Here is a 22,196-nt window from a genome sequence, read left to right on the forward strand (position 1 = left end):
GAGAGAGCCTGGCCAGAACCCTCCAGGAAAAGACCTGCGCCCGCAGCCCGCGTTGCCCTCCCGTGCCGGCCAGACGGCTCTCCAGCGAGCCCGCTCCTCGACCCCGCCCCCTGCCCCGCCACCTACCCGCTGGATTCTAGGCTGATTCCCAGTTCAACTGGTTCCCCGCCTACACAAAGGTGCGATTTGGAATGGTCTTTCCACCAGCCAATCATTTCCTTCAGCCAGTCATCATCAGCTCCGTATCTCCCCCGCCCTCTTTTCTCTTTCACAGAGAAATAACCACAAAAACAAATACTTCCGGCGTTCCAGCCGCTGAGGAATGCGCAGGCGCGGTAGTGGAATGGACGGTTCCAAAGGAGATCCAACCAGTCCATCCTAAAGGAAATCAGTCCTGAATATTAAACTCCAATACTTTGGCCACCTGATGCGAAGAACTGACTCATTTGAAAAGACCCTGATGCTGGGGAAGATTGAAGGCGGGAGGAGAAGGGGGGACGACAGAGGATGAAATGGTTGGATGGCATCACCGACTCAATGGACATGAGTTTGAGGAAGCTCCGGGAGTTGGTGACGGACAGGGAGGCCTGGCGTGCTGCAGTCCATAGGGTCGCAAAGAGCTGGACATGACTGAGCGACTGAACTGAACTGAACGCATTGGAGAGGGAGTTTGGCTACGTTCCCCAGTGGAATCTTGAGTAGAAATGCTGCACTGGAAGGTGAAGTCGCCTCTGCAGCTGCACTTGTCGCTAGGGTGTGTTGGAGCGCTGCAAAGGCTCAGAGTAGGGACTGCTGCTGCTGCTGCTGCTGCTAAATCGCTTCAGTCGTGTCCGACTCTGTGCGACCCCATAGACGGAAGCCCACCAGGCTCCCCCATCCCTGGGATTCTCCAGGCAAGAACACTGGAGTGGGTTGCCATTTCCTTCTCCAATGCATGAAAGTGAAAAGTGAAAGGAAAGTCGCTCAGTCGTGTCCGACTCTTAGCGACCCCATGGACTGCAGCCTACCAGGCTCCTCCATCCATGGAATTTTCCAGGCAAGAGTACTGGAGTGAGGTGCCATTGCCTTCTCCGCAGAGTCGGGAAGGGGCACTAAAAGCCCTTCTGGGAAGAGGACAACAGGCGCCTTGCAGTGAGGAAGTTTCCTCCGGCAGTAAGTGCCTGGTGGCTGTACCTGCTGGCTCTTATACTTATGTGGCCACAAGCTCCGTTAAACTGGCCCAAAAGTGTTTCTGCCACGATCGGGGATGCCCGGAATCTGGAGCTGAACTCACAAATCAGCTGGCCTTAAAACAGGGATTTTATTCTGGATTGACCAGATGGACCTAATGCAATCAAAAGAATCCTTAAGAGAGGAGGAGGGAGGCAGAAGGAGAATAAGAGAAATAGTAGTGTTAGAAAGACTTGGCAAACCTCAAGACCCTGGCTTTGAAGAGAGAAGGCAATGAGCATAGCCTGTGGGATTCTTCTAGAATCTGGGGAAGATAAGGAAATGGATTCTCTCCCCTCCCCAGAAAGAACATAGCTCTGAGACCTCCAGAAATGTAGAATAATAAACATTTGATTCAGCCACAAAGTCTGTGATAATTTAACTGCAGCAGTAGGAAACTGATACACTGCCAAACTTTTCCAAAGTAGTTTTACCAATTCATACACTTAAACAACTTTGAAAACACGTCCATATTTTACCCCACACCACATGCACTGAACTGGAATCTCCAGATAGGTCCAGAAAATGTATTATTTTAAATTAGATAATTTTGCTGCATCTTGAAGGTTGAAAATTATTTGTCTAAATCCTTAAGTCTAAATTCATTTCTCGTTAAAGAACAGAGCGGCAGCAATTTGGTCACAAGATAAAAGCAGTTCTAGAAAAGACTTGTTCCAGGTACTGGAAGGGTTCCTCTCCCTCCTCCGCTCAGAGCTAATATAGCTGACCTTATACAGTGCTCTGTGGTTCAAGTTTCTATTAACACAATTCATAAAGGAGCCTTAAGACTAAGGACTCTGTACTTAAAGATGAATTTTCTTTAACATGCTTATGAACTGACTCTTTGAGACTGCCAGACCTTGCCACTGTTCACATTCATGGAGAACTTGACCCTGGAGCTGGTAGTACTCGCAGTTTCTCGGAAAGGAGGAGCTGGACGAAGGGGTCCGGCAGCTTGTCAGGCTCATGGGGTTGTGCTATCCTTCCAGCTCTTAGAAGCTGAGGCTGGAGCAGTCACCCGACAGACCTGCCGACCACTGACCCTGGGAGAATCCTGAACAAGAAGGTGGTTTTCTTAGAGCTTGGGCAGGTTGGGCTGTAGGTGGAGGCTCTGTACAGGGTGTCCCTACCTTTCCTTAAGGATATTCTTCAGAAAAAAAGTACATTGCCTCCAGGGATCCTGGAATCACCTTACTTGGTAGTGATACCACCAACTGCTGCTCCCCATTTGGCGACAAATTCAAAAGTCCTCAGAAGCCCTGGGCAGTTTTTATTAAAAATATATGTCATCAAAAGGAATGAAGAGTGAGCCAGTGTTCAAACTATAAGCTAGTAGGAGCTAATAGTTCAAGTACTTTCCTGACAAGTGTCAAATGTCAGTTTCCCTTTAAAATTTTAAACACTCCGTGGAATGCTGAGATCTTGTGGTACTCCAGAGTGCCTTGGCACACATTTGAGAACCATGGATGTGAGCATTTTAGAAGTTCACTCATCTTTTCCTTGAATGAGTATTCAAGAGAATCATTTTCTTCCAAAACTACTATAAGGTCCAGTGTAATGTCACTTCTTCCACCCTGAAGATCCCTCTAAAACTAAGCTCCACAGATCTTTTCAAATGACAACAGCAGGCACTGGGTGTCTACAGGCCTGTCCAGATTCTGACCTGTTCCTACAGAGGACATCTTGGATAAATCTAAAACTATCTTGTAAGATGAACAGTTTCCTGTTCTAAGTAAAATTTAGAAATAATATATATTAAAACATCATTAACTTAGAGATCTATCTACAATTAGGAAAACACTGGCAGACACTATTAACTAAGAAAAATAAACAATATAGTCTTGCACATTATTAATAATTCTTAATGAGTTTCCTACCTTTCAACATTTCATATCTGATTTTCAAACTCTCAGTTAATCAAATAGATAAAATAGATTCAGATTATAGACTGTAACTTTACCTAGATTCATAAAGGGGCAGAGCCCAAAAAACCATTCATTCTAGACACAAGCCATTAATGTAGATATGAATATTCTAACTAAGGGTTAATTCTGCTTAAAATACAGTTAATAAATATAATTAGACACTATACATTATAATAACAATCCAGACTAGACCACAAATAAATGTACAGAACATGATTGCAACAAAGAAAAGTGAATTGCCAAATATCAAAGGAGAGAACAGATTTAACCGAGAAGTTTCAAATGCATTTTATTCATAATGTAACCATATTCAAGATGCTAGAGGAAATGTCCATATTTGTGAGTTATTGTTGGCAGAAATTCTTTATTCATTATCCTGTCCCGTCTCACACTCAGAAGCCATCTTTGATTTGTCAGATGCTTCATATACTTGTATAATAAGCCTTAGGTGATTGATGATTTTCTTGTCTGCTGTTTTCATGTTAAAGCCCAACATCTTCATAATAGTTTCTCGAAAGTCAACAAGCTACAAAGAACCAACCCCCACCCCCCAAAATCAAGATATGTCATGAGTTTTGATCACCTTACTATGTACAATGAAACATTAAGAAATTTAGTTTTATTAAACATTTCTTTATGAAGTATAACATATTCTACATTCAAATGTATTTTTAAACTAAAAAAAACTCTTTTATAAGAAATCTAAACTTACTTTTGTATTTTAAGATTTGTTTTTAGTTTTACAATTTTATAGGATAAACTTAATTTTATTGCTGCTTTTTTTTCATCTGTGAGGTAATTATTTTGGGGGCTTCTGATTTGCTGTAGGTAATAGAGTCCCTGAAGTACATATCTCTCCGCCCTTTCTCTATAGTGATCAACAGGAGAGCAGATAAAATCATCCATAAATCATGCCTAAAGCACAAGTAGAGACTACCACAGACTTCATTCTGCATATAAATGGGGAAAGAAATATTCTAAACCAACAAAGGCTAGTTCAGAACCCAAGCTGGAGTATGCAGCTAGTTTCCTCCGGTGTCCCAGATACGGGACAATTCACAAAGGAGGAAATACTAAAAACAAGTCTGAGAACTGGTGGATCAGAGCACCGGTGTCTGTGGAAGGAAAAGAAAGGTGCATGAAAGTATATGAGAGCAGAAAAGGCAGCTCTAGAGGGCAAGGTTTCTGAGGAGGCTTAGTGATAAAGGAAAAGGAAAAAGCAAGCCCTGGAAATTAGGGACTTATATAAACAAGAGAGTACTGCAGAAACAGACATCACATAAACCCCACCCCAAAATAAAAGGCTTGACTTCCTAAGTAAACTTTAAGAAGCTGCATTCACCACGTCAACAGAAGAGGGTGGTATTGAGTTAAGAAACCTAGTATGTAAACCCTGCCCCCTAAGTACCCTAAAGTAGAAACACCTGAAATTGAGAAGGCAAGGCAATTAAAGGGATTTTAAAGTGAATAGATAAACGGCAAATATGCATTCAAAATTGTGATGAGAAGAAAACAGAAAAGCACTAACATCCAAACTGTTCAGGGCTCTTAAGACCCTTTCTTGAGATTCTCTCTCCTGTCACAGAAACTCTAACCCTGTGGCTCTCAGTCAGACAGAAGCTGACTGACAGATGCCAAGAAGAAATGGTGACAAAGACCTTATATTGAAGATTCCAGGTGCTGATCTATAGCCCAGGTGCATCTCTGCCTTCTCGGAGCTCTGGTTGTTTAATTCTGATTCCACAAGGCAATCAATTTTCTTTTGTCTAAGTTAGGGTAGTCTAAATTGAGGTGGGTGTTTATCACTTCAACTTAAAGAATTTTAATATAGTATTCAAAGAAAACAAACCTCTTCTTGTTTTCCTGGTACTTCTTCAAGTGTGCTCTTTGCTGTGCTGAGCTCAGGAGCGGCAGTTTCTAACATTTGATGGATCTTCTTTTTATCCCATCTTGCTTCTTGCCCATCAGAGTCTACTGTAGTTTTCAGGTCTGTTTCCATAGCTGCCTTCCCTTTCATTGCTTCAACTTTTGTTAGAGATTCCCTGAGCTTCTCAACTGTTTTGTCCTATGAGGGTAGAGGTTGTGGGAAAGGGAGAAGATTACGATTAGATCTCAGAATTCTAAGTAACAGGCGGGCCTGATGCGTGGTAACGCATGCTTTTTTGCTTTCTTCCTCTCTCTTTCTTTTTTTCTTTCTTTTTCTTTTACGAGCTGGATATGTAGAAAAAGAAAATTCCACAGTTTATGAATTAAGAGGACATTTCTCCACTATGTCCATCAATAACCAATAGTTAATGAGAACTTTTATTAACTAGGCATTTGGGATTTAAAGAGGTTTAACACACATTCCATGTCCCCAAGAGTCTTAGTTTGTGGTAATCAAGCACAGAAATAGAGAATAACTGGATACAGTAAGATTAAATATTCTTGATAAACTGGCAAAAAAAAAGTTGATCAGTAAGTGTCTAGTGCATCTTTGGTTTCAGGCATAAAATGTACTTTCGAAATACTACGACAGAAGCTTGATGTCGTGAAGATCCAAAGATACTCTGATTCTTAAGATGAGTGGTGGATTTACAACATCTAACTTTATTATCCTATATGTTTAATATTATATATATTATTTTACGGGTGTAAAATAATTTTTAAAGTTCAATGAAAAACATACAGCAAAAACAGTAACAGAACAAAACTTAAGTGAATTTTTGAAAGCCTCATGTCCTTTACTTACTTTAAGGACGTTTACTCTTGTCAGTTGAGTTTTCATATTTTTGTTTGACAATTTCAAGTCACTGAGCTGTTTCTGAAGTCTCTGAATTTTCTCCTCTAATCTTTGAGTTGTAACAGTCTGAAAATTCTGCTGAATATCCAGTAATGTTTCTTGCTTGTTGTCTTTCTCTAGCTGCTTGAATGTTTTGCCATGTTCATCCACCTGGGAAATCTTAGATTGAGAGTTTTCCTTTACAGAAATCAACAGTATTGAAAAAAAGAAGCTATGCTTTAAATGGTATTCCACGCTAGCATACCAGATCTACTGATAAATTATAGACTTAATTCTTATATAAATAAGATAGTTTTCATATTATAATATGCATTATAATAATTCAGAAAATAAAATGTGACAGTGAAGGTGATGGCTCAGTGCTAACAAGGGTACAGTTAAGCAGACAATTTATAAACACCATGTGAGAGCATGTATTAGTTCAACTTTTCTAATAAGGTATGATTAGGAAATAATAAAATATTTAGATAAAGATTCAAGCAAAAAGATATCCTCTACAACATTATTTATAACATGAAGAAATACAAATGTCAAAAAATAATTAAATTACATGTGATTAATTAATACATTTCATATATTAAGAATTAATATATTTCTTTTGGTTTTTTTTTTCCTTAATATATACATTTTATTGAAGTTACAGTTGACCTACTGTATTTCAGGTGCACAGTAAGGTGATTCAGCTATACATATACACATATATTATTTTTCAGATTATTTTCCATTATAGGTTATTATAAGATATTGACTACTGTTTCCTGTGCTATACAGTGAACCTTCGTTGCCTGTTACATATCAATTTTTTTAAAATTAGAAATCTAGGATTCCATTCAGATTAATACATTTCTTATAAATCAAGTTTTCAAAAATACTTACTAAGAGAAAATGCTAATGATATAGGTAAATGAAAGAAGCAGGATGAAGAAAAATTATGCCTATCTCTGCTGCTGCTGCTGCCGCTAAGTCACTTCAGTCGTGTCCAACTCTGCGACCCCATAGACAGCAGCCCACCAGGCTCCGCCATCCCTGGGATTCTCCAGGCAAGAACACTGGAGTGGGTTGCCATTTCCTTCTCCAATGCATGGGAGAAAAGTAAAAGTGAAGTTGCTCAGTTGTATCCGACTCTTCACGACCCCATGGACTGCAGCCCACCAGGCTCCTCCTTCCATGGGATTTTCCAGGCAAGAGTACTCGAGTGGGGTGCCATTGCCTTCTCCGATGCCTATTTCAGTTATGTTAAAATATTTATGAAAAATAGTCATAGTAAAATATACCTATATGTTAACACTGGTTATCTCAAAGTGGTAGAATTAGTGGCTACTTTAACCGTATCCTTTCTACTATTTTGTACTTTATAAAGTTGCTACCAGAAAAGAGAGACAGAGAGGTGCAAATTTAATAAAGATTCCACACATTTTCATTATACATTAATAAAATATATTTAAAAGAATCACTAGTTCTTCCAATAAGAAAATAGATACTCCAGGCAAGGCTGGTTAAAGAAGGAAAAGAGGACTGACCTGGTGGTCCAGTGGTTGAGAATCTGCCTGCCAATACAGGGGACACAGGTTTGATCCTTGGTCCTGGAGTATTCCACATGCATGGAGCAACTAAGCCCACAAGCCGCAACTACTGAGCCAGTGTGCTGAAACTACTAAGCCCACTTGCTCTAGAGCCCATGATATACAACAAGAGAAGCCACCTTAACAAGAGGCTTGTGCGGCACAACTAGAGAATAACCCCTGCCTGCTGCAACTAGAGAAAGCCTGCACCCAGCAATGAACACCCAGCACAGCCAAAAATAATAAATAAATAAATACATTTTTTAACTTTTAAAAAAGGAAGAGAAAATGAAAATACTATTAGGAAAGAGAAACATACAAAACTAATAAACACAGATTAATTTTATAATGAGAAAAAAGTTACTTAAAATGTTATTACAAATGTCTTAATCCATTAAAAAAATAAAACAAGTAACATATTATGGAATAAGAATGAGAATGGCACCATTTTTCTTAATAACACACTGGAAATCAGAAGACAATGGAGTAATGCCTTCAAATCTCTGTGTGAAATTAAAGTCTAAACCCAACTATCAACTGATCCTGAAGGTAAACAACAACAAAAAAGACCTTGTAATTTATTCAGAGAATTTTTTCCCTCCAAGATACCATTTCTTAGAAATCTATTAGAAGATGTGCCCCAGCAAAATAAAAAAGTAAATCAAAAGAAAGGAAGACAAAAGATTCAGTAAACAGTGCAACCTAACCAAGAGATTGGAGAAGAAAAGTCACAGGATTATAGCTGTGCCCAGGCCCACAAAGCAAACAGTCCAGACTGATGCAAGAGAATTAAGGAGTCTGGATGAGAAAGAATGGGAGATTTTTGTAGATTATAAGATCATCTGACATAGTATTGGGGAAAATTTAATAAGTGAATGTTGAAAATTATACATATGGAAATACAGGAAAACTATTAACTCTAGGAAAAATAACACACATTACTACAAGAAAGGAAATGTCACAAGAGTTTAATACTGGGCATTTTGTAAACATTATTTAGTGTCATAGTGAAGCAAATGCTGATTATGGCTTTAGCTAAAAATACTGATATAGCTGTACTGGGACGATAGAAGGTGGAGGGGGAAAGAGATAAACCTTCATCTATCATATAATAGGAAGTCAACAGATAATGTCTAAAACAAATAACTCAGGATATAGCAATATAAGGGCTTCCCTGATAACTCAGCTGTTAAGAATCCACCTGTAAGGCAGGAGATCCTGGTTCAATTCCTGCGTTGGGAAGATCCCCTGGAGGAGAGCATGACAACCCACCCCAGTATTCTTGCCTGGAGAATCCGCGTGTATTGAGGAACCTGGCAGGCTACAGTCCTTGGGGTTGCAAAGAGTTGGACATGACTGAGCACTGAGTAAGCACAGCACAGCACACACCAATATAAGCAAATTATTTAAGAAAATGGAGTTTACTACCAGAAGCAATAGCTAAAATGGTTAAAAGTAGTTCCCTCTGGGAAACAGGATAGGTGGAAGTACAGATGTGGGCTGCTGCTTTTCAATAGGAGACTCGTGGTATATTTAATTTTTTTTAATATATGTATGCATAATACATATATATATATATATAAGTATAAAAGATAAAAACATTCTCCTAAATAACTGCAGCTCAAAGAAGAAATGACAATTAATAGAAAAATTATAAACATTTATAAAATGCAGTGAAAGAACTTTATATAAAAACATACTGAACAACTTACAGAGGAATATTTACAGCCTTTGCTGTTTTTATGAATTAAAACAAGGGAATCCCCCCTGAAAACAAGCATATTTACATAAGGAAAAATAGAAACAAGGGGTATAGATTTAATAAAGATACCATATATTTTCATTATGTATACATCAAAACTAAACTGGTAAAGCGTATATAAAAAAGAATCATTAGTTCTTTGGAAAGATAAAATAGATGTCCCAGGCATGTCTGGTTAAGGAGGAAAGAGAGAAAGTAAAAACACACAATATTAGAAAGGAGAAACATACAGAATGCGTAGATAGAAAACATGAAAAGAATTCTAAACACTACTTTGTAACTCAGTGGCAATAAGTTGAAAACCTAAAAGAAACACATTGTTTCCTATGAAACAATATAATATTCAACTGTGTCAAGAAAACCCTAGAACTCTAGTAAATTATTGGACTTAATAAGTAAATTCAATAAGGTGGTGCATGCGTGCATGTGTGAGCTCAGCTGTGCAGTCGTGTCCAACTCTTTGCGACCCATAGACTGTAGCCCTCCAGGCTCCTCTGTCCATGGGATTCTCCAGGCAAGAATACTGGAGTGGGTTGCCATTTCCTTCTCCGGGGGATCTTCCTGACCCAGGGACTGAACCCAGGTCTCCCGCATTGCAGGTAGATTCTTTACATCTGAGTCACCAGGGAAGCCATTAAACTTTTACATACTGAGGAAACTTCCTGGTGGTCAGTGGATGGGACTCAGCACTCTCGCTGCCAGGGCCCTGGATTTGATCGGTGCTCAGGGAACAAAAATCCTGAAAGCTATGTGGTGCGACCAAAAGAAAAAAAAATACGCATACACTGTATTGAACTCATACATTAATTGAACACATTTAGAACTCAATCCCATAGAGAGAGGGGGCTTCCCAGGTGGCGCTAGCGGTAAAGGATATGTCTGCCAATGCACTAGATGCAAAGAGATGCGGGTTCAATTCCTGGGTCGAGAAGATCCCCTGGACTAGGAAACAGCAACCCACTCCAGGATTCCTGCTGGAAAATTCCATGGACAGAGGGGCCAGGTGGGCTACAGTCCCTGGGGTAGCCAAGTAGAACACAATGAAGTGAGCGCACACACACCCACCGTAGAGGGAGAAAGCACTGGTGTGGAAATACATACGTATGAACAGACTTATTTCAGCATTATTTGTAGTGGCATAAAAAGTACGAATAAGAGAATGACCATCAATAGTTCTTAATAGGGAACTGGTTAAATAAGTTATATATATCGTATGGAATATTATGCAACTGTAAAGGAAGAAGTTAAACCTGTATCTTTTGATCTAAGGAAAGACCATGAAGTACTTATCAAGTACGATGAGTATTTTGACTAGTACAGTCCCAATTTTGTAAAAATGTCAACATTTACATATATGTATAGACTCATATATTTCCATAATCACTGCAATAGTTATAGAAGATATAGACACACTGGTTACTGAGGTGAAATAGGCAGAAAGAAGGTTAGAGAAGATTATCATTGTTTTCATCAAATCTTTTAGCATGGTTTCAAGGGTTGTGGAAAGCATGTGCTGTTTATATGTTCTTAAATTTTAACATAATATATTTTACAATTTTTATGTGGAAATGAGTCGTTGTCAACTACATTTTCAAGAGCAGAGGTAGAAGCTGGATTCATCTTTGTGCTCTGGAGTGCATTGCCAATACCACTTAACCAAGTGCCGGAAGGTTTTAAAAACTGAGTGATCAAACTATATGGGATCAATGAATGAATGAATGGATGGAATGACAGACTCAATAGTGAGTGAGTGAATTTATACTCTGGGGCACAGCAGGTATAGAAATAGTATAGCATGGGTATGGGTATTACAAGCAGTTCTGTGAAGAGGTAGTGAAATAGAATCAAAATCTCCTGAAAAACATCCTACCTATTCCCATTCCACTTTTAGGATTGACTTTATAGATGCAGAGAAGCAAAAAATAGAAAAGGAAATGGTCTATAAGGTAATTATTGAGGAATTTCACCAACAGCCCCTTCCCTGACACAGTAGCTAAAATTCCATCTTTGGAGAGTCATTTCTTCGAATTCATTTCCCTCTAATCTTTTCAAAAAAGTATACTAAGAAGTACATTGTTTATTAATGTATATGGAATCTAGAAAAATAGTACTGATACACCTCTTTACAGAGAAGAAATGGAGATGCAGATGTAGAGAGTCGACTGGTGGGCACGGTGGAGAAGGAGAGGGTAGGACAAGCTGAGAAAGTAGCACTGACATATATACACTACCCTGTGTAAAACAGGTAACTAGCAGGAAGCTGCAGAGAAGGCAATGGCAACCCACTCCAGTACTTTTGCCTGGAAAATCCCATGGGTGGAGGAGCCTGGTAGGCTGCAGTCCATGGGGTCGCAAAGACAGAGCGACTTCACTTTCCCTTTTCACTTTCATGCATTGGAGAAGGAAATGGCAACCCACTCCAGTGTTCTTGCCTGGAGAATCCCAGGGACGGGGGAGCCTGAGCTCCCCCTGGGCTGCCGTCTATGGGGTCGCACAGAGTCGGACACGACTGAAGCGACTTAGCAGCAGCAGCAGCAGCAGCAGGAGGAGAAAGGGATGACAGAGAAGGATATGGCTGGATGGCATCACCAGCTCAACGGACGTGAGTCTGAGTAAACTCGGGGAGTTGGTGATGGACAGGGAGGCCTGGCATGCTGCAGTCCATGGGGTCGCAAAGAGTTGGACACGACTGAGCAACTGAACTGAACTGAACACTAAGTTACTAAATAGATGAATGGGGAAGATGTTTAAGAAGACTCAACATGTATAAGCTGGTTTTAAAAAAAAGAAACAAAGGTTTGATATACAAAAATAAGACATTTTAGTGAATACTGAGAAATAAAATAGTATAATGAATTTTAAGAGAGAAAGTGTAAAAAGGTTGTAACTGTACAATAAGCATACTACCATGCAGCTAACTGCACTTACTAACACACTGAATTTAAGCAATACCTATTTTCATTTGAATGTTAGGATGAAGAGTGATGAAATTTTACTACAATAATTTGAACATAACAGGAGATATATCTACTTGAACTTGCTGGATCAATCTTTTGATAGACTTGACCAGTAAATTCACACAAATGACTGACTTGATAATTTACTTCACTGCGCTGACTAAACTGACCAGTGTCTGGTCATGACAGAAGCATTATCCTTACCACACCACTATTTTTCAGCTAACATTCATTGAGCTTACACTGACCTGTACTAAGCATTTATTATGTATTAATCCATTTAATCCTTACAACCATTCTGTGGTACACAACCTATATCCCCCCAAACCCACTCCCACTCCTGCCAAAATTTACAAAACTGAGGCACAGAGAGCATAAATAACCTGCCTAAGAGCACACATTTGGTAATCGCAGAGCTGGAATTCATACCCGGCCCCTCTGCTCTTAAATCCACTCACTATGTTACCCCTATTGAGATAATGGACATCTTTGTCCCTCTTATCACTATAGTAATAAAAATAAAATCAGAGCCACAGGGTTTACCAAATCGACTAACGTGAAAATCCACATCTTAAAACTAATTTGAAAGAGGAACTCATCTGTCGATACACTTACAGACTTCCAAGATTGCTCATTTGCACCAGTCTCCAGAATGCTGTCTTTCACAGCTTCCCCTGTGGCTGGTGTGGGTTCAACACTGTTGCTGGGAAGAGCAGACAGTTGACTGAGGAATTTCTGATAGTGGGATCGCGCTGTTTTAGTTTCCCAGTTGTATGAACGTGGAGGTCTGTCTAACTCAGGTATTTGTTTCTCCTCACGGATCAAATCTTGTTGACACTTATCCCAAATTTTCTGTCCATCTTTTGGTCCTTCAGAGTGAAAAGTGTTGTCTCTCTCAAAATTTTTGACCAGGATAGCTTCATCCTTATCCTAAATATACGAACACATGTGTTAAACTTCTTATTTAGAATTTAATATCGAGACAGCTATTTCTGTCCTTTTGAAATATAAGTATAGTCATAATACAGAACTTGAGGAGAAAAGGCTTTCTATAGAAACAGAGTTACAGAGTTATAAGAGAGACAAGAGCATACTCATAAGAGTAAACTAGAACATCAAGAAGTATTAAAATACCTCTTGGGGGGCATGTGGGAAGGGCAAAAAAACTGATGTTATGGAGAAAGTATTTTGAGAACAAAGGAAGTTTAACTTAGACAAGTAGCTAACCAACTGCTCCAGTTTATGAAGGAGCTGTTTACAGAATATTGTGAGATAATAAATATAGAAAAGTGAAGTGAAAGTGAAGTCGCGTCTGACTCTTTGTGACCCCGTGGACTGTAGCCCGCCAGGCTCCTCTGTCCATGGGATTCTCCAGGCAAGAATACTGGAGTGGGTCGCCATTTCCTTCTTCAGGGGATCTTCCTGACCCAGGGATCGAACCCAGGTCTCCCGCGTTGCGGGCAGACGCTTTAACCTCTGAGCCACCAGAGCCCTTTAATAAATATAGAAGGAATGATAGAATATCACAGCTCAGCATTTGGTTCTCCTAACAAAATAACTGATTCAGGCAAGGATCATCAATGAATGCTAAGACTATTAAGTGAAAAGTTGGCAGGGAAATGGATATTTTCATAAAGACTTAATTATGATTATAGAACATCATTTAATAGTAACAGCTTTGATAATATAAGACCACAGATAAGTCACATTTCTTTCCCCCAACCTATCCCTTGTAAGCGCCCTGCTTTCATTGTAAACAGGAAAAAATAGAAGATAACGCAATACTGCTCCTTCACCCTACCTCTCCCAGGAAGATTCTGCCTTTATAAATTCTTCTTTTCACCTTCAATTCTGAAAACTGAGTAAATAAGTTTACTTTCTGGACTTTCTGTCATGTGAAACTTGAAGATAGAAGGGAAGCTAGAGTTGTTGAAGTAATGATGGGTTTGTCTCACTAAAAGCCCAGAAAGAAAGAAAAAAAGGTAGCAGAAAAAAAAAAAAGAGCAGTGGAAGAAAAGGTCAGAGCTACACAGACTGGTGTGGGAGAGTTTTTCAGAGATATGACAGAGAAGTGAAAAACATAGAAAGTGTTACTGTGAATTACTTGAAAGAGGTAATTAAAAATTGGAATTACTTTAAACTCTGAAAGTAGTTGCTGAATTTTTTAAGTGGAACCCCTCACATTAATTGGATCATGATGGACCTTATTTTACATTCAGAATATTATAAACCTGGAGAAGGGCATGGCAACCGACTCCAGTATTCTTGCCTCGAAAATTACACAGACAGAGGAGCCTTGCGGGCTACAGCCCATGGAGTTGCAGAGTTGGACATGACTGAAGCAACTTAGCACGCATATAATAAACAATTATAGTCTATGGATTTCAGAATAAACTTTTACCACTTCCTTGACAGTAATTCATCTCCCATCCTCCTTCAATATTCCTCCATAAAACTTCTACTCATCCTGCGAATTGCTATCTATTATGCAGCCATGAAATGAAAAGACGCTTACTCCTTGCAAGAAAAGTTATGACCAACCTAGATAGCATATTCAAAAGCAGAGACATTACTTTGCTAACAAAGGTCCGTCTAGTCAAGGCTATGGTTTTTCCAGTGGTCATGTATGGATGTGAGAGTTGGACTGTGAAGAAAGCTGAGCGCTGAAGAATTGATGCTTTTGAAGTGTGGTGTTGGAGAAGACTCTTGAGAGTCCCTTGGACTGCAAGGAGATCCAACCAGTCCATTCTGAAGGAGATCAGCCCTGGGATTTCTTTGGAAGGAATGATGCTAAAGCTGAAACTCCAGTACTTTGGCCACCTCATGCGAAGAGTTAACTCATTGGAAAAGACTCTGATGCTGGGAGGGATTGGGGGCAGGAGGAGAAGGGGATGAGAGAGGATGAGATGGCTGGATGGCATCACTGACTTGATGGACGTGAGTCTGAGTGAACTCCGGGAGTTTGTGATGGACAAGGAGGCCTGGCGTGCTGTGATTCATGGGGTTGCAAAGAGTCGGACACGACTGAGCGACTGAACTGAACTGAACTAAAGGGACCAGGCTAATCTCTTCCTTCTAAACCCAACTCATGCATACATCTAGATTTCAATATCCAGTGTGGATGATCCACCAGTTTGGTTTTGTGACCCTTGTGCCTCAGTTTCAATGACTTTCTTCTACACCCCTATTCAATCCTTATACCCAAATCCAAAACCCAGATTTTGTCAGTGGCAGGAACTACCCCATACCAGAAATTTAAAACTTCAATATTTCACTCTCTAACCACCACCTCCTCCCAATTCTCTCACAGATCCATTCCCTCTAACCTCCTCTTTAGTATCACAGAGACCTTCAGATCTGCCTTGCACTTTCTCTCCATACTCAGAAACGCTTTCAGTTCACCATGCTGTACTGCTTCCTTTTATCCTCCACAAGAAGAGGACCAACAAACCACTCAACATTTGGCAATTATCTCCTGGAATAACATAAAGTAACAAAAATCCTTTTTCTTCAAAAATCAATCAAAATTTGTTCTCACCTTTGTCATGAAACTATCCAAGGAATCTTCTTGTTCTTTCATACTCATATAAGGGGTGAATCTGTTAGCACCTGCTAACTTTTTCTCCAAAAGGTCTGCTTTTCGCTCTGCTCTTTTTCTTTCAATCAGATGTACTCTGTGTAAGATATTGGTAGGTAACAATATCATGAAACCAATTTTTCAAACTTGAAATAATAAGAAATAAATTAAAATAAATTAAATATGTGTACCAAGTAAAAATGTATTCCTATGAAAAGAGCTGTGCAAGTTCCTGGATTATTTCTAGGAAGAGATGAGAAAAGGCAGAGAAATGGAGAGAATGATTCCATGTTAAATCTGTAGTAGTTCCCCTGGGAGAAGTCAATTTTGAAACCACTCTTTTTCAAGAGGAAATTTAAGTATGAATATGTCTCTGCTACTATGATAATATTGTGATGATCAGGAGGTTCCACAAGGGTACAAATACCATGGGCCTGTATTTGCAAGTTCCACATCCATGGATTCAAGCAGCCATGGGTTGAAACTATTCAAAAAAATTTTTTTCAGAAAGTTCCAAAAAGCAAAACTTAAATTTGTCTTACACAAACAACCATTTACATAGGATTAGCTATTACAAGTAATCTAGAGTTGATTTAAAGTACACAAGAGATGTGCATAGGTTATGTGCACATACTGTACTATTTTATACAAGGGATTTAGTTAGCATGTGCAGATTTCGGTACTCTCAGGGGTCCTAGAACCATCCCCTGCAGACCCTGAGGCACAAGGGATGAAGGACAACTGTATTCCCATTTTAGTAACACCTGCATGGACTCTTCAACTGAATCCCTGAATAGAGTTTCAAGAAAGGTAAGGAATTAGAAATGGTACAATAGAAAACAGCATATGTAAAAACTTGTTTTATTATCAAATACAAACAACTAATTATTTGGTTCTTGTTTTGATTAACAATTGATAGGTTTGGTAATATTTTCTGCCTTGAAGCTAAGTTAAAGTTTCAGTCCACCTTCCATGTTTGTTATATTCTTTTCTATAGAAGATTTGCATCCTACAGAATTAGTGAATATGGGTCAGGTCAGAGAAAATATCTGAATTATCTAAGAGAAAATATAATTCCATAAAATTATATTGGAGACATGTAGGTCACACTCAAAAGGCCATTCCTTGTAATTATAGCCTTAGAATGTGAGTAGACACAGAATGAGATAGAAACAATACTTTAAAAAATACTTCCCACAAATTTTTGAAACCTGATGAAAAAAATCAATTGATAGATTGAGTAAATTCTGCAAATCCAAAGTAGGATAGATACAAAGCCGGCCACACCAAGACATATCATCATCAAATTTCTACCAATTAAAAGTCAGAGAAAAAGCATATATTACCTTCTAACATATAGCTATAAGACTGAACACTGGCTTTTCGAAGAGAAACTATGTAAGTCAGAAGATAACTGAAGAACACTTTAGAATGCAGAAAAAAAAATACTGGCAACCTAGAGTTCTATACTCAGTTAGAAAAAAAACAAACAAAACCCTTTCAGAAGGAAAAATGGAAAAATTCATCCCTAGAAGAACTGCATTAAGTTGCAGAAAAATTACAGGCAATTTTACAGGATAAAGGAAAATGATCCCTGGTGGCTACACAGAGCTGTAGAAAGGAATGAAGAGCACCAGGAGTGAGTGTGTGGGTCAATATAAATTAATACTGAAAATTAATATCTTATGAGATTTATAACATTTGGAAAAGTAAAATGTATCATAACAATAGTACAGGAGCATAAGATGGGTAAGTAGAGTTACATTGTTATAAGATTTCTATTTTCAGATAACATGACAGCACTAATCTAGACTTTCATTGTAATCACAAGGTCTAAGGTAAAAAGTTAATGACAACTTAAAAGATATTTAAAAATAACACAGGAGAAAAAGAGTAATAAAAACTTGATTAATCAAAAAGAAAGTGGTGGGCACCTCCCTGGTGGTCCAGTGGTTAAGAATCCACCTGCCAATTCAGGGGACACTGGTTCGACCTCTGGTCTGAGAAGATTCCATTTGCCATGGGGCAACTAAGCCTGTGTGGCACAACAATCGAGCCCATAAACCACAACTACTGATGCCCACACACCTACAACAAGAAAAGCCACCACAATGAGAAGCCCACACATCGCAACTAGAGAGTGACCTCTGCTCACTGCAATTAGAGTAAGCCTGCACACAGCAATGAAGAACCAGCCAGCCAAAAATGAATTAATAAATTAGTCAAAATGGATCAAAGATAAATTTTTAAGTATTAAAACAGTAACTATTAAAATAAAACATTTGTGTAAATCTTTGTGATACTAGATTAGGTTTCTTTGCTCTAACACCAAAGACACAAAATGACAAAAGAAAAAAAAGGTTTCAGCTTCATCAAAACTTTTTAGAAAACAGCCTGGAAGTCACTCAGAAGTAACATCAAAAAGTTAAACATAGAATTACTTTCAGTTCAGTTCAATTCAGTTCAGTCGCTCAGTCGTGTCTGACTCTTTGAGACCCTATGAACTGCAGCACACCAGGCCTCCCTGTCCATCACCAACTCCCGGAGTTCACTCAAACTCACGTCCATCAAGTACTTTACAACCCAGCAATTCTACTCCTAAGGCATTTAACTAAGAGAAATAAAACTTACAGTCATATAAGAATTCACACAACAATGTACATAGCAGCTCATTCATAAAGTCCCTTGCAAATCCATTCTGAAGGAGATCAGCCCTGGGATTTCTTTGGAAGGAATGATGCTAAAGCTGAAACTCCAGTACTTTGGCCACCTCATGCGAAGAGTTGACTCATTGGAAAAGACTCTGATGCTGGGAGGGATTAGGGGCAGGAGACGGGGATGAGAGAGGATGAGATGGCTGGATGGCATCACTGACTCGATGGACGTGAGTCTGAGTGAACTGCAGGATTTGGTGATGGACAAGGAGGCCTGGCGTGCTGCGATTCATGGGGTCGCTAAGAGTCAGACACGACTGAGCAACTGAACTGAACTGAACTTGCAAAGGAAGCAACCTAATGTTCATCAACTGATGAATGGACAAACAAAATGTGATATAACCTTATAATGGAATATTATTCAGCCATAAAAAAGTTAAGTACTGATTCAGGCTAAACATTGATGTATCTTGAAAACAGTGCTAAATTAAAGAAGTTAGACACAGAGGCCATACATTGTAACATTTCATTTATATAATGTCCAGAAAAGGCAAGCCCATAGAGAAAGACAGTAGACTGCTGGTTGTCAGAAACTGGAGAGAGTGGACTGGGGAGTAACTACTAGTAGACATGGATTTTTTTAGAGGTTGATGAAAGTGTTCTAGAATTAGAGCATGGTGATGTTTGTACAACCTTGTGAATATACTAAAAACTACTAGTATGCTGCAAAAGGGTGAATTTTAATAGAATGGAAATTATATCTCAATTGAAAATTTAATTTTGAGTCAGGCATGTTAAATTTTGTTAGATTTAAATTCTGTGATCAGTCAGGAATATGAAGTTCATATAATATTAGCAAGCTTACGAAAAATGAATGACATTTTTGAAAACAAACTAGAAAATTTCCTACCTTAGAAGATTTTCTAGTTCTGTAATTCTTTCAGTTAGATCCCAGTTGCCTCTTTCAAGACTCTGAATACTGGTGTTTTTCAAAGATTTAATTCTGGTTAGAGAAGCAATAAGTTCCTCTAAGTCCTTGATATCGTCTTTCAGGGACATTATCTGGAAAGACTGTTGCACATTATTTTCTTTGTAAGTTTCTAGCTCACTCTTCATCTCTTGCAATGAAGTTTCTTTTATGAAAAGTTTGTTTCGAAGATTTCTTAGCTAATGAGAAGAGGAAAGTGTTATTTTAAAGTCATTTATAATTTTGGTTTTAGAAAATCCATGATTTTAAATCATTATGAGCATTTAAGTTATACATTATACAATAAAATGAGGATTTTTGAATCTCCTAACATTAGATTCCAATATTAAATACACTTTAAAAATCTTATCAGGGCTTCCCTGGTGGGCTAGTGGTTAAGAATCTGTCTTGCAATGCAGGGGACATGGGTTTGATTCTTGGTCTGAGAAGATCCCTAAAATGCTGTGAGGCAACAAAGCCTGCGAGCCACAACTAGAGAAAGCCTGTGCACGGCAACAAAAGACCCAGCACCGGCGAAAATAAATAAATTAATTTTTAAAAATCATATCAAACTGACACAAAGGGTTTGGAATAAGTAATTTTATTCTCATCAGCATTAAACTTATGGTTCCCAAGGGGTAAGGAGGAGAGGGCTAAATTGGGAGACTGAATTTGACGTATACACACTACTATATAGAAAATAGGACTTTCCTAGTGGCTCAGACGATAAAGCATCTTGCTTACAATGCGGGAGATCTGGGTTCAATCCCTGGGTCAGGAAGATCCTCTGGAGAAGGAAGTGGCAACCCACTCCAGTACTCTTGCTGGGAAAATCCTATCGACAGAGGAGCATGGTGGGCTACAGTCCACGGGGTCACAAAGAGTTGGACATGACTGAGCGACTTTACTTTCATATGGAAAATAGATAATAAGGACCTACTGTATAGCACAGGGACCTCTAATCAATATTCTACAATGGTCTATATAGGAAAATAATCTTAGAAAGAGTAAATACATGTATAACTAATCCACTTTGCTGTATACCTGAAATTAACCAAACATTGCAAATTACCTATAATAAAAAATTTTTTTAAAGATTGTTTGATACATGTGGAGTATTCAGGAAAGTCTGAAAAAATTACAGCTTGTATAATGAAAACCTGTGATTGAGGAATATTTTGATTAAAAAGTCATGACTTTATGAATTACAAAAGAAAACAAAAACACCACTCTTGCATTACAGGCAAACCTCAGAGATACGGCAGACCACTGATCCATGGAGCATGTATTAGCAGGCATGAAAACAAATTTAACCTCATTGTACATCTCCCTCAGAGCTCTTGGGTGACCAAGAGCAATAATATTTTGAAATGACTATTTTTCTCTCTCAACAGTAAAACCCAACAGCAGGTTTAAAATACTCAGTTACCCCATGTTGTAAACAAATGTGCTGTCATCCAGGCTTTGTCGTTGGATATACAGAGCACAAGCAAAGCAAATTTAGAATAATTCTCAAGGGTTCTAAGACTGGGATTGATCATTGGCCTCAAATGAAAGTCACCAGCTGCATTAGCCTCTAAGAGAGAGTCAGCCTGTCCTTTGAAGCTTTGAAGCCAGGCACCGACTTCCCCTCTCTAGCTATGAAAGCCCTAGATGGCATCTTCTTCCAACAAGAGGCTGTTTTGTCTACATTGAAAATTTGTTGTTTAGTGTGGCCACCTTCATCTTGACCTTGGCCAGATCATCTGGATCTTATTGCAGCTACTATGTCAGCAGTTGCTGCCTCACCTTGTACTTTTATGTAATGGAAACAGCTTTTTCCTTAAACCTTGTGAACCAGCCTCTGCTAGCTTTAAACTTTTCTTCTGTAGCTTCCTTACTTCTCTCAGCCTTCCTAGAACTGGAAAGAGTTGGGGCCTTGCTCTGGATTAGGCTCTGGCTTAAGGAAATGCTGGGGCTGGTTTGATCTCTCTCCATATCACAAGGACTTTATCCATATCAGCAATAAAGCTGTTTCACTTTCTTATTGTTTGTGTGTTCACCGGAATAGCACTTGAAATTTCTTTCAAGAACTCTTCCTTTGCATTCACAGCTAAGCTGACAGTTTGGGGCAAGAGGCCTAGCTTTCAACCTGTCTCGGGTTATGACTTCCTTTCCTCACTGAGTTTAATCATTTCTAGCTCTCGATTTTTTTTTTAATTTTTATTTTTACTTTACAATACTGTATTGGTTTTGCCATACATTGACATGAATTCGCCATGGGTGTACATGAGTTCCCAATCCTGAACCCCTCTCCTACCTCCCACCCATAGCTTTTGATTTAAAGTGAGAGATGTGCAACTCTTCCTTCCACTTTAACACGTACATGTCATTGTAAGGTTATAAATTGGCCTAATTTTAATATTGTTGTGTCTCAGGGAATAGGGAGGTCAGAGGAGAGGAAAGAGAGATGGGGAATGGCAGGTAAATGGAGCAGTCAAAACTCCCAATGTTTACCAACTAAGCTCACTATCTTATATGGGTACAGTTCATGGTGTCCCAAAACAATTACAATAGTAACATCAAAAATCACTGATCATAGATCACCACAACAAATATAACAATGAAAAAGTCTGAAATATTGCAAGAGTTACCAAAATGTGACACGGAGGCACAAAGTGAGCAGATGTTGGTAGAAAAAGAACTCCAACAGGCCTGCTCAATGCAAGGTTGCCAGAGACCTCCGATTTATAAAAAACACAGAATCTGTGAGGTGAAATAAAGTGGAACACAATAAAAGAGGTCTGCCTGTTATCATTTAT

General features: G+C 38.8%; 1 protein-coding gene across 1 annotated transcript; it reads right to left on the reverse strand.

Moving 5' to 3' along the window:
- Window positions 1–1,091: 1,091 nt before the first annotated feature.
- On the reverse strand, window positions 1,092–21,120 carry LOC128054829 (coiled-coil domain-containing protein 170-like). The gene is made up of 8 exons (XM_052647378.1): window positions 21,115–21,120; window positions 19,339–19,595; window positions 15,719–15,871; window positions 12,813–13,107; window positions 5,866–6,093; window positions 4,984–5,199; window positions 3,525–3,660; window positions 1,092–1,285 (listed from the first exon to the last, which is right to left on the reverse strand). The coding sequence occupies exons 1-8, from the start codon at window positions 21,118–21,120 to the stop codon at window positions 1,092–1,094; spliced, it is 1,485 nt and encodes a 494-aa protein (XP_052503338.1).
- Window positions 21,121–22,196: the final 1,076 nt, after the last annotated feature.

Source organism: Budorcas taxicolor, chromosome 10 (genome assembly GCF_023091745.1).
Source record: "Budorcas taxicolor isolate Tak-1 chromosome 10, Takin1.1, whole genome shotgun sequence".
Lineage (NCBI taxonomy): Eukaryota > Metazoa > Chordata > Mammalia > Artiodactyla > Bovidae > Budorcas > Budorcas taxicolor.

Coding starts and splice junctions, on each gene's coding strand:
- LOC128054829 (XM_052647378.1), bottom strand. Junction 15,872..19,338: donor GAACTAGAAAATCTTCTAAG/GTAGGAAATTTT, acceptor TATCTTACACAG/AGTACATCTGATTGAAAGAA. Junction 6,094..12,812: donor ATGAGCAATCTTGGAAGTCT/GTAAGTGTATCG, acceptor ATTTCTGTAAAG/GAAAACTCTCAATCTAAGAT.